This window comes from Crinia signifera, chromosome 1, assembly GCF_055691185.1.
Source record: "Crinia signifera chromosome 1, ASM5569118v1, whole genome shotgun sequence".
NCBI lineage: Eukaryota > Metazoa > Chordata > Amphibia > Anura > Myobatrachidae > Crinia > Crinia signifera.
In genome coordinates this window covers 454,699,419-454,712,248 of record NC_139217.1, presented here as the reverse complement: position 1 = coordinate 454,712,248, position 12,830 = coordinate 454,699,419, and the positions used below count along the sequence as shown (strand labels likewise).

At 47.4% G+C, this 12,830-nt stretch overlaps 1 protein-coding gene and 2 non-coding genes across 8 annotated transcripts in view; all 3 read right to left on the bottom strand.

Moving 5' to 3' along the window:
- The window catches only part of ZFR (zinc finger RNA binding protein), a 55,120-nt gene that overhangs the window by 20,094 nt on the left and 22,196 nt on the right, over positions 1-12,830 (bottom strand). For all 6 annotated transcript variants that reach the window (XM_083155048.1, XM_083155054.1, XM_083155061.1 and 3 more), the window contains 8 exons: positions 12,241-12,508; positions 9,512-9,699; positions 7,911-8,030; positions 7,639-7,784; positions 6,645-6,807; positions 5,997-6,202; positions 4,165-4,315; positions 2,796-2,937 (listed from right to left, as the gene is read on the bottom strand). In XM_083155048.1, coding sequence (XP_083011174.1) covers positions 2,796-2,937; positions 4,165-4,315; positions 5,997-6,202; positions 6,645-6,807; positions 7,639-7,784; positions 7,911-8,030; positions 9,512-9,699; positions 12,241-12,508 — 1,384 coding nt within the window. The remainder of the gene's footprint in view (positions 1-2,795; positions 2,938-4,164; positions 4,316-5,996; positions 6,203-6,644; positions 6,808-7,638; positions 7,785-7,910; positions 8,031-9,511; positions 9,700-12,240; positions 12,509-12,830) is intronic.
- LOC146045546 (small nucleolar RNA SNORA66) lies at positions 6,390-6,526 on the bottom strand. The gene has a single exon (XR_014465468.1). It is a non-coding gene; the product is annotated as a small nucleolar RNA SNORA66 (small nucleolar RNA).
- LOC146045532 (small nucleolar RNA SNORA66) lies at positions 9,780-9,914 on the bottom strand. The gene has a single exon (XR_014465463.1). It is a non-coding gene; the product is annotated as a small nucleolar RNA SNORA66 (small nucleolar RNA).

Here is a 12,830-nt window from a genome sequence, read left to right as displayed (position 1 = left end):
GCCGTAATGGTTCTCATGGTCTCCATCCGAAACTTCCTCACTTTTAAGAATCGGTTCAGTCTTCTCAGATCTATAATAGTTCTGAACCCCCCCGTATTCTTCTCCACGAGGAACAGATTGGAGTACATCCCTTTCCCCCACTGGTTCTTTGGCACCGTCTCCACTGCCTCTATGGACAGTAAATTGGTTAGAATCTTTTCTAACTCTCTTGACTCTAAGGCCGACCTGGGTTGTCTTGACCTCTGGAAGAAATCTGCGGTGGGAGTCTGGTTGAATTCCAAAGAATAACCCTCTCGAATTATCCTCTGTACCCATCTGTCCTGAATTGAAATGTCCCATACCTGTGGAAACTGGGCCAGACGGGCTCCCACCGGGGGAAGTAGCTGGTTGTCATTGTCTTCCACCTCCCCTATAACTCTGCCGAAAGGACTGTCTGGAACTGGAAAAGGAGCCTCTCTGACTGTACGGCCTGCCCGGCCTGTATGCTTTGGCATCTCTAAAGGTTTGCTTGTAGGTACTTGGATACGGGAACTTATTTCTTTTATCCTGGGGAAGCTTTAGGGACTTGCCCCCCGTGAGCCTGTGAATCAGGGCATCTAACTTGGTGCCAAAGAGAAATGCTCCTTCAAACGGTAGTGAAACCAGACGGTTTTTTGAATGAGAATCAGCTGACCAGGAACGCAGCCATAGAGCCCTCCTTGCAGCTACCCCTGCTGCCATAGATCTGGCCGCAAAGGATGTCACATCTAAAGACATTTCACAAAGAAATTCAACAGCCCTTTGAATCACCTCTAGATTCTTCATAATGTACTGTCTAGAGATCTTTTCCTCTAAGTCCGTATGAAGTGTAGTACACCACATTCTCACCGCCCTTGTGACTGAGGCCATCGCTACTCCAGACTTCAGGGATACTGCTGTAGAAAGGTGCAATTTCTTTAATGAACCTTCCATTCTCCGATCCATTGGATCCCGGAATGAGGCTCCATCTTCCAATGGTAATGTAGTGCGTGAAGTTACCTCTGCCACTGCGGCATCTATCTTGGGTATACCACACCATTTAAGACATTCCTCATCCTTTATAGGATACATTTTATCAATACGGAATAACTTCCCTTGCTTCTTCTCCAAATTTGACCATTCCTTCACAATAGTCTCCTTCATAACACGATGAACCGGGAAGGAACGACCCTTCTTGGATCTGTCCTCAAATAATAAATCGGCCCCTTCTATGGGAGTGACAGTCTCTTTATAATTCATTGATTTATAAATATGTTTCAGCACATATTCTACTGTCTCAAAATTGAATACTCTAGTATCCTCTTTAATCTCCCCTGGCTCATCAGAACCATCTTTAAATTCCTCCTCTTCCTCAGAGGTATCATTTCCTTCATACTCCAATTCTGCCTGGTCTCTTGTTCTCTTAGACCCCTGGGGTTCCTCCTCTTTGGCCACAAAGGACTTTTTCATCCAGTCCATTAATTTTTCCAGCATTATAGACTGATTATCAGGGACTTCCGGCTGTGGTTCACAGCTCTCACATATAGTCTTGTCAAGTGCAGCATCAATCACTTTATCACAAGCCATGCAGCGTATTTCTGTATGCTTCTTCTTAGCCACTTTCTTCTTAGGTTCAGAAGGCACACTATAACAACAAAAAACCCCTATTACTAATCTGAAATAAAATTTCTAAAACTCCCTATCACAAAAACGCATAAGGCTCACCTCACAGGGGCACTGTTTCCTCTACTGGGGGAAGGCAGATCCATCTCACAACACCACTATCTGCAGCAACATAAAAAACCCATAAGGTATGTATACACATGCTGCGTTTACCGATGCTGATAGCAGAAATAACCCATAGTCCTACCTTACAGCCGCTTTGTCAGAACTCCACTGCTGCTGCTTTGCCTCACAGCAGATACTGACATGTTGCCTTTTTATTCAAGCAGAGCGCGCTGGAAGCGTGCAGACGCCGGCCGGCGTACCGGAAGTGCGCGATCATGCAAAGGATCCTGGGTCCTGTAGTTTCTGCGCGTACTGCCGAAACCGGAAGTACGCTACAGGCAGACGCGACGCAAGGGATTCTGGCTCCTGTAGTCCAATCCCGTCGTCCGCGCTAGCAGCCTCATGCTGGAGTTTATAGTATCCTTGCCGGAGAGTGTACACGCTGCAAGCGCTGGTGCTGGTGATATGAAGGAGAGAGGAGCTACAGACGCCCGCTACCGTGCTCCTGATGGCATGGACAGGCACCCTAATAAGGGTCACGCTCCCAAGCTGCAACCCCCTGAGTGAACCCTGTATCTAAAAGGTGAGCCAGAAATAAAAGTAACCTTCCTGCCCTAACTAACAAGGAGACAGGAAAAAAAGACACCAGGAGAGGGGAGGAGCAGGGATATATACCCAAGAGGGAGGAGCCTGGGAAAAAAGTAACCTGTCTAACTCAAGGAATGGGACGATATCCCAATGTGATGGCTGCCATGGGATCGTAGAAGAAAAAAAAGTTATATGTATAAACGTTGAAGTCGGGTCAAGAAAAAAAAAAAATCGGCTTTATAATGAAAAATAAAATATTGGTCAGTGATATTTACTTGCATACAAAAATAAAAATGTATCATGCAAGAAAATAAATCTAAAACACATCTCACTGCTGGTTACACAGAAACCTCAGACATTTGCATCGGACATGAACACAAGTGACACCATGTTTTCTACTAGGTCATTTGAAAAAAAAAAAAAAAAAAAATACAAAGAAAATACAGTCGCCATTGGCGTAACATTGTGAAGTTTATTCCAACCTCCATCCCTCAGGTTTTCTTCTCTTATAACCGGCGAGGTCAGCGTTATGGTGACCTTCATTTTGGGTTCCGCGCAAGAATCCAAAACAATGGCTGCCTCCGGGATGGAACAGGACACCTCATACTTCTCGGGGCATATGACCTACAGGGAGCAAGCCAGATAACATCTTGTATCAGATCAATTCACAAAGCACAGGCAAAAAGTGGAGAGAGAGAGAAATGCCAACAAACCAACCAGCACTTAACTGTTATATTTCAAACACAGGAGTAGATGTATGAAGCAGTGATAAGGGAGGACAAGTGAGCCAGAGGAGAAGTGGCACATGGCAACCAATCAGCAGGGATGTATTATCTGTAATTTGCATAATATAGAATTATACAGAGCAGCCGATTGGTTGCCATGGGCCACTTCTCCCTAATCACTGCTTCATACATCTAACCCATAGCTTGTAAGATGACAGTTATGAGCCAATTGGCTGGTTCTTTAACTCCCTCAGAGGCTTAGTACATCTCCCCACTCTCATCTCAACAGGTTGCTATGGGCAACTTCTCTACTCTATAGATAGTTGGCTGCAACCAATGAGATTCTATTATTTTCTAGGATAGAATAGGATAGGTTGCTATGGGCAACAATAACTGTCTTGCATTTTCTCATGCTGTAAATGTGTCCAGTACATAACTTTAGAAATGGAATCCCGTATCTAGCATTGAAATTAATTCATCATTGATATTAAAACAGGTCATAGCTTCCACTTTGTACAGCCCCACCCCAACCTCCTCCAGCCTCTCTCATTGGCCCACTGTCCATCTTACAGCCCAAACTTCAAACTGCTTGTGATTGGTCCTCCTATGGCCACGCCCTCTGCTGCATTTACAGGCGCTTAACATTAACGCAACAGGCTCTGTGCTAAAAGGGCAAATTCCCTGGGAACATCGATACGTGTGGCTGTCTACGGTGGTCCAGTTCTGCCATGATCATCCAAGTGTTACGCTTGGGATACATTATACAATCATCTGGCAGATTTGCCGGATGTGGCTGGTTGGAATGAAAATCTGGTAATGTATTCTCTCTGCGCTCTTCCTCAGTTGATCTACTTATCGTAATGTAGGACAGTGGTTTCATAAGCATTTCGCTACATATTGTGCTATGTATGATTTTTGTATGTGACAAATAAAAATTTGATTTGCACTGAAACATTGGAATATTAGAAAAAAATAGTTTAGAGAAATTGGCAGAACTGCCAGATAATTGTATAGTGTATGCCCAGCTAAAATATATGAATCCAGACAAGAAGCTACTTAGATCGAATAAACACAATGGATCCCCAAGTGTTTTCCTTTGCTACAGAGGTGGCAGCGCATCACTTACAGCAAGTTGCTTAGGAAGGTTTTCGGCTATACGGGTCAGCAGCGTCTTGGTTGGCTTCTCGGAGCAGAGCAGTACCAGGCTGACATTTCTATCTCCACGTAACAGCAATCCTTTAGCCAGTACACCCACGCGTAACACTCCCTTCAGTGCCCTGCGGAGGAGATGTAATCATGTACGGTCACAGCAATGCAGCAGAATAAGGATAAAGTCAATGGGAACTCAGATCTTACTAAAACCAAAACATACAGCATGGCCTCTGGTGCAAAAGTCATTCGCATGTAGTGCCAACATGAGGGGTATTCAACATGCGGCCCTCTAGCTGCTGTGGAACTACACTACCATAGCGCTGCAATTAGGTTAGATGCCGGATCCAAGTGGGCTAAAGGATATTCAACATTACCATGTGACCCGCAAAGGCAGGGGGAGGGCCGAGATCAGTGGACTAGCATTAGACATGGTGAACAGAGCAAGCCACCATGCTCAAAACATGTCGAGCAAACAACCTGCAGGGGTACAATTTGGTCAGAACTTGCTCTGCCCCCTGGCATTGAAGGTCACATGGTGGTGATGTCATAGGTCATTTAGATCACTTGAATTTAGCCAAACCCTGCAATTAGGGCAAGTAAAGGAGCCCACACACGCACCGATCCCAGCGTGCGTTGTGGGCTTAACTAGCACACATAGCATCGCATCGTATGCCTTGTGCATGCGATGCTATGCTAGAAAAGGCTAGTACAAAAAGTATGTGCAGCACATACTTTTTGTACTGTATGATGAGGTGCCGCGGGAGCACGCACCCCATCGTACAGCATCGCACCGCCGTCAACGGTGCGTGTGTGGGCTCCATTAGTTCTGCAGTGCATCCCAGTGTGTAGGTCCGCAGAAAGTAAAATGCCGTATGCAAATCAATTCGGGGCAAGAATTAGTGGATTGGCTACGTTCTCATGAATATTATTACCAATGCACAATAAGGTTGAAAAAAAAAACCCTCAGTATAATACAGTAGACAAAGTAACAAATTGCAGTATAGCTCTCATCACAGCCCCTGATGCAAGGGGTGCAATGGAAAAAACAAAAACCTCCCCTAAGCCGAAATCTGTACCTGATAATTGGTCTGGGTCAGGCATGGCCAAACTGTGGCCCTCCAGCTGTTGTGAAACTACACATCCCAGCATGCCTGGTCATAGCTTGTAGCATTCCCTAACAGCAAAACTGTTGCAAGGCATGATAGGACATGTAGTTTCACAACAGCTGGAGGGTCATAGTTTGGCCATGTGAGGCCTAGGTCATCAGGAGAGAGGCAGAGAGCCCAAATGATGATGTATATATTGTGTAGCAGGTAATGAGGACATGAGAGAGAAGGGTCTTGTTTTTCTAAGCTAAGAGTAGGTAACCACTGGGAAAAAAGGTAGTTGCCTATTAGCCCACCAGAAAGTGCAGATGGAGCAGGCTCCATCCTTCCCGTGGCTATGGAGCTGGCTCCGCCGCCTGCCCCTTTGCCACCGCCCCCCCTATCCCTGCCAGTCTCCCTGAAGAGGAGACGGGCAGGACGCCACCGCGGCGACGTCCTGAAGCTGGGACACGTCCCAGTCAGATGGTGCGCCTATGCGCCGGCGATCGCCAGCACAGGCATGCTGGCGATCCCCGGCCAAGGATCAGAGGCGCTCCATCTGTACGTTGTGTTCTCACACAACAATTCGATATATGGTGCACATCATAAATGGAGTTCGGGCTGAGAAAGCATCTGAAAACATACCATCGTGTTATCATTGTAAGACTCGGGCCTGGTAAACCCCTGTGTACAGATGATATTTTGGCATAAAGGATAATACCTCTCCTTGGTGGGGTCTTTCTTCTCCTCCGTCTCCTTCACCTTGTCCTTGTCTTGCTCGGCCATGACGTCGGACACAAGTTTCAGCGCCCGCTCTGTGAGGGACACTATCTTCTGCACCGCTTGTAGCTCGTCCTCTGTTGGGTATATTGCCGCGTGTTTGGTCATAACGTATCGGTCGTCGGAAGAGTCTGGTCTGCGTAAGGGCTGCAAACAAACACCGGAGAAGTTTACTTTTCATTTCAGAGCGCAACGAATTAAAACTAGACGCCTACTTATTCCTCAGAGGGTAACGCAGCTCCGGCGTCCACATTTACACAATCTTATGAACGCTCAAAGCCGTTTCCCTGCAGTAGAGAATAGGATCTCAGTAATGGATCCCACAGGAAACCAAACCTGTTGGAGGAGGAGTTACAGGCCTTAAGAAAAATAAGTCTTTAAGCCAGTGAATTCCTTCTGCATACTATTATTTAGCAAACGTGTTCCCCTTGCTTCTACAACACCATGCAGAGCCAGTGATCTAGTTTGCAGTGGAATAGTCCGTATATAATCTTGTACATCGATGAACCACAAACCCCAGCAATATAAAGCGCAGCTAAACAATCGCTCTCCCCCCCTGCATCACAGACGCCACCGTTACTGAACTCACCGCAGGCCCTTGGGGTTGTGGTGGCATCCCCGGTCTAACTCCCAACAAGCCAGGAGGTCCAGGGGGGCCGTGATGGTAGCCTCCATCCGGGCCTCTACGCCTGTCATCCCAATGATGATTCTCTTCCTCCATCCTCCTCCAGTACATGTCTTCTTCATAGCGCCTTCAAAAGAATATTCAGTTAGAGGGAAAACCCTATTTAAAAAGTATCAGTGCAAAAGTCTACTTCGTTTTAAATGGTTGCAGTCACGAAAATCATAAGCTTTGTTACATGTGTTTCTGGAACAATGTACATTTCTTTGCAGCTACATGATAGAGCTGTGTTACCATGGGGACAAGAGAATGGATGCAACAGTCAGAAAACCCTTATGGCGAGAGGCTATGAGTAGTACGGGATGGTGCTCATTGCAGTTGCTAGAATTCATCGTAGTCGCTTTGTTGAAAGTAAACTAGAACAAAGGATGTTGCTACACGGACCTTGAATGTTTAGCAAAATGATCACAGAGTGTTGAGACAGACTAGCAGATTATTAACCGGGCAAACGGAAACATGCAGGATTAGCTAGCAGTAGGGAGGCGTGCAGTATCGCTTGTGTGAGGATTTGGCTAAAGAATGGAACTGTGGAGCATTTGTTCTGCGGCTTCAACTGGAACGCGGGTGAAGAACAGACCCACAAATCAACCTTGGGCATCAAGCCGCACTGAAAGGAGTCCCTCCCCAAGTCTTGTATGGAGATACAAGATGTAAAACTCAAAGTTGATCATATACATTTATTTTCAACTGTATACTTAGCATATGTAATTGGTGCATTTACACTCTTTTATACCAGATTCTCCTACACAATGGCTCGTCACTTCACTTAAGTAGCTGTATTGTTAATTGACAGCTGCAATGACTACCGGAATATTTAGCAGTTGACGGATGGGTTTCACACATCTATAGCAGTGGTCACGAGCAAATTTGGCGCAAATATCCTATGCGCTTCTGGTCTCACCTCATTTCCATCCTCCACCGCTCCTCTTCCTCCCGCCTTCGCCAGTACTCCTCTTTCTGCATCTGCTTACGCATCTTCTCCTCCTGAATCTTCCTGGCTCGAATGCTGGGCTTCACTTCCACTTGTAAATCTGGATTTACTTTTTTCTGTTTAAAAACACAGAAGTTATGGATTTGTTCTGCCTGTATGGATACGTCCCTTTGTAAAAGGCTTTGCTTCATCATTTAAATTCACTTAGAGCATTGACTGGAAAAAACATAATCGGAACGAACCTTGTACTGCAGCCGATGTCTCCTTCCTTTTAGATGCATTTCCTTTGCATTTGGATCATTAAAACTGCACTCGCACAGCTTGCAGTGGAATCGGATCACTTTGCCTTCATCATTTCGAACCTAAAAATTTTTTTTAACAAATTTTAAGTGTGTAAAACAGAGTTCCTGCAATAGCCAATAACATGGGATTTTAAACAGTGGGATTTCTCCAATGCGCTGCCCCTATTCCCGTCCCTCGCCAACGCTCTGCCCCTATTCCCGTCCCTCTCCAACGCTCTGCCCCTATTCCCGTCCCTCTCCAACGCTCTGCCCCTATTCCCGTCCCTCTCCAACGCTCTGCCCCTATTCCCGTCCCTCTCCAACGCTCTGCCCCTATTCCCGTCCCTCTCCAACGCTCTGCCCCTATTCCCGTCCCTCTCCAACGCTCTGCCCCTATTCCCGTCCCTCTCCAACGCTCTGCCCCTATTCCCGTCCCTCTTCAACGCTCTGCCCCTATTCCCGTCCCTCTTCAACGCTCTGCCCCTATTCCCGTCCCTCTCCAATGCTCTGCCCCTATTCCCGTCCCTCTCCAATGCTCTGCCCCTATTCCCGTCCCTCTCCAATGCTCTGCCCCTATTCCCGTCCCTCTCCAATGCATTGCCTCCCTTTCTCCCATCACTCTTAAATGTGCTGCCCCTATTCCCGTCCCCCTCCCTCCCCAATGCACTGCCTCCTCCCCCCCGTTCTCCTCCTACCCCTCCCTACCCTCCCTAATGCACTGCCTCCCTTCCTCCCATCCCTCTCCCATGCACTGCCTCCTCTCCTTCTCCCTATCCAAAGCACCCCCTCTCCTCCCGTCCCTCCCTCTCTCTCTCAAATGTGCTGAACCAATGCACCGCCCCGTTTGTCAATCAGTTTACATATTACTCTCTCCTAAATTCTCCCTATTATTCTCTCCTGGTTACTCAGCTCCCCCCCCCAGAACAGAGGGTAACAGTTGCAAGGCTTTACGCTTCACCAAAGCACCAAGAACATGTGCCAGCAGCCTCCTTCGTCTACTACCCACTAGAGATGGGTGGATTCGGTTTTAGTGGGTTCTCAAATTAGGATCGTATCGGCTGTTACATATTTTGAATAGTCAATACAATGATGATTTGAGAACAGAGTGAATCCGAGTAAAACTGAACGTCTCTGCTACCTACATACAAGCTCATGGAGCTCCATAACAGACACCCTCTCCTTGACGTCGGGCACATGCTTGGCATGCTGACGCCTGCACAGACTGACTGCTTTTATATACGGATCACAAGAAAGACTTCAAATCAATAGGAGTAGTGTGAAAATGAGAAGGAACATTAAGGTTCTGCCTTCTCAGATGGCACTGACGTGTCATCATTGGAAACAGATTTCAGAGTGGGATACGCAGCCCCAGCTGCCATACACTACGTGGGTAGGAAGCCTGGGAGGATAAAAGCAACGCAATATGGTGTTTTGAAAGCTCCAAAATCCAAGAAATTTACATTTCACGGGACAGCATTTTACTTTCCGCTTTAAGAAAATGGAACGGTGGAGATATCGCTCCAGAACCCTCAGTGTACAAGAAAGGGGGCTACAAAACGTACCTCTTCAACATAATCGTGCCCCACCGGTTGGACATCACTGTGCAGGGCGCTAAGGGCCTGCACGGCCTCGGACATAGGATCCATCTTTGAGTCTTCCGAATGTGAACTAGCGCTGGAAGTGACCTTAATGCTGTCACTCATTTTGCTGTCTTCAGGCTTGAGCCCAGTGGACTGTAATTTATTTCCACCTAAGCATAGAAGAAATACATTGCAGCAGTTACAGTGTGATACATTATGTGTGCGGATTGTTGTTCTGCAAGATCACAAAAACTGTTGGAGAAGGAATAACAGCCCCGAAAGACAACTCTTTAAGGCAAAAATATTCCTTCTGCAGATTTTTATTTAGCAAACGTGTTCCCCTTGCTGCCACAACATCATGCAGAGCTAGTGATCTGGTTTGCAGAAAACGTCAAAGCCAAAGGATACAGACACCTAGAGTGCAACGAACACCCCCTTTTTAAAGTTTTGGCCCAAGTAATTTGCTGGGTCAACACAGGTCATTTTTCGCGTGAATGGGTGAACACGGGTCAAAAATCCCAGGACTTTAAGCCGGGCTTTGACCAGCGTGGATGTCCAGTCAAGGAATCGGACGAAATGGGCACAATCGCATGTCTATTTCTCATAGATCCTGAGGTTTCGGGGAAGTGCACCCCCAGGGGCATAAAGTGTGTGAGATTCCCTTGATTATATCACTCAAGCTATATTCACTCTCTTGTCATCTCCCGCCTTGACTACTGCAACATCCTTCTTTCTGGGCTACCTCTCACCTCTCCAAACCATTCTTAACGCTGCTGCTAGGCTCATCTTCCTCTCCCGCCGCTCTACCTCCGCCTCCCCCCTCTGTCTATCTCTTCACTGATCTCTATCCACACTCCCTCCCATCCTCTTCGCTCCATCACTGACCACAGACTGACCTCTCACCTAATCACCTCCTCCCACTCCCGTGTCCAAGACTTCTCTCGCGCTGCCCCCCTGCACTGGAACAACCTCCCGCCACCCATCAGGCTTTCTGATTCCCTTACCTCCTTCAAGCGCTCCCTCAAAACCCACTTTTTTCAACTAGCCTATCCCTCCTAACCTCTTTTGATCCTCCTATCCTGCCTCCGTTCCCCCTTACCCTGTTGTTTTTCGTTCGTCCACCCACCTATTTTTAGTATGTTAACTCTTATGAGTAGGGTCCTCCTGCCTCACGTACTCAGCCTACCTCTTTACCTCACCTGTCCTCCTGTCCTGTTCTTCCCTTCCTCTACTTCATCTTCAGTCTCCTCGACAATTTTGACACCTACTTCTGAACTGATGCCGATTTTATTTGTACCAGCTATACCCCTATTTATACTGTATTTTTCAACACACCCTGTACGTTACCTTGTCATTTGTTTTTTGTTTGCTATGTATGGCGCTGCGGACACTTTGCGGCGCCTTATAAATAAACGTTCTACTACTATTATATCATGCTGGGTACACACCAGAATGATTTGGCCTCAATTCTCCCAATTTCGATACAATTTCCACCGATTGTATATAAATTGGGCATGTTTTGGATCCGATTCGTGTCCCTGCTGGTTGTTTTGCAGATCCTACCTGCATAAAGTGCAAATATTAAAGAACCATTTCTAGAGTAAATGTTTCACCTACAGTATGAGCAAGATTTTAACGAAAGTTGTCTTAACCAGATAAAGTGAGACTTTTAATAGGGAAGGGTGAATTCCGGATGCCGAAATTAAATAGAGCTCATTTCACTGTCAGTTAACCTCAGTGATTCTTTTCAACAGTTATAACAGGGCTCGACAAACCTTGGGGCCAAGCCGCCATGGCGACCAGATTCTGTTTCCTGACGACCAGATTTTTGGGGGGAGCAAGCAGAATCTGGTCATGGCTTATGGTAACAGCCAGGCAGAGCGCTGGACACAACTCACCCCAGCTGTATGAGAGCAGTTCCGCCGTGGCCATTACAAAACTCGACCCGGCGGGGGTGTGGCCTAATCAGCATGCACTGAGCTCCTGCCGCATTTGAGGTCTTAGCAATCGATACCAGCCGCAGGGATCCCTGCGGCTGCACGCCAGGATACCAGCACCCGGATCCTCAGCCTTTGCTGACTCCTCCTGTCTGCAGTTCCCAGCCAGGGGTGCTGGCGCCTGCCACCGCCCACTCTCCAGTTCCTACCCCAGAGACTGCGTCCTCCTGTACCCTGCATGGTCTACTATGGGGCACGGACTGCTGGCTGGTCAGCACCCAGTGACAGCAGCTGATCAAGGCTGCCAGGGGCTGGCTGTTGCACATTAAGACAGATGCTGCCCTCCTGCCTGCTCTCCGCTGCCACTGTGAGAGTGGCCCTGCTCTCTGTGTGGTTCAGTCAGGTTCTCCCAGGACTCCTGTTACTATACCCCCTCCAGGAAGTCAGCTGCCCACCTGCTTCCTGCACAGGGCGCTCGTAGATCCGGGTCTCATATCTGCGAGCGTTGTAGAAATCATTCAATGGTCAGTGACCATCTAATTATTTCCACCCTGCATGCAAGCTGCGAATGGACGTTTATGCTAAACATCCATTCGCGCGCATGTGGGGATTTTTGGCACGCATTGCCCCTCTCGTTAGTTTGTCTGACTCCTACACTTTCATCCTGGTTCCTAGATTTTAAAGAAATTTGTCCTGAGCTATAAGGTTCCGTGGGTGTTTTTCTTTTTGCATGGTGCACACAGGCAGACAGAACCCCATGGGAAATCTACTTGCCTACAAAGGTTATTTTTGGCGTGGTGATTTTCTTGACGATGCTGTTGGAGGAGATGCTGGACATTTTGCTCGCGCTCGCAGCGCCGGGGGAGGAGCTGGATGTCAGCAGCTTTGAAGCCGGCGTGGTGACGGAGCCCCCGTTAGTGCTGGATGTGCTGTTTGAGGAGGCAGCTGCTTTGGAGGCAGCTGCAGAAGTGACAGACTGGTTCACAACATTTGGTTCTGTTGACGGAATGGGTTTTCCAAGCTTGGTGTGCAGCTTCACAACCTGTCGAAAGGAGAAAACCGAGGATTAGGATTCTTTTTTTTCTCTCTCCCCCAACCCAAAAAAGTAAAATTTATTTAGGAAAGCAGAAAAAAACTTCCTGGCTTAAAAGAAAAAAAAAATATCTTACATACTAAAGTATGCCCATTCTTTAACACATTAGTGACAGCCTATTACATATACAGGGAGTCCAAACGGGTGCTGACACGGTCGTCGAAATCCCGACTGCTAAAACCCAGGCGGGCAGCGGCTATTCTCCCTCGTGGGGGTCCACGATAGAGGGAGTATAGAATAGGTGGAGTGTGTAGTGAGCCACTGTGCACGC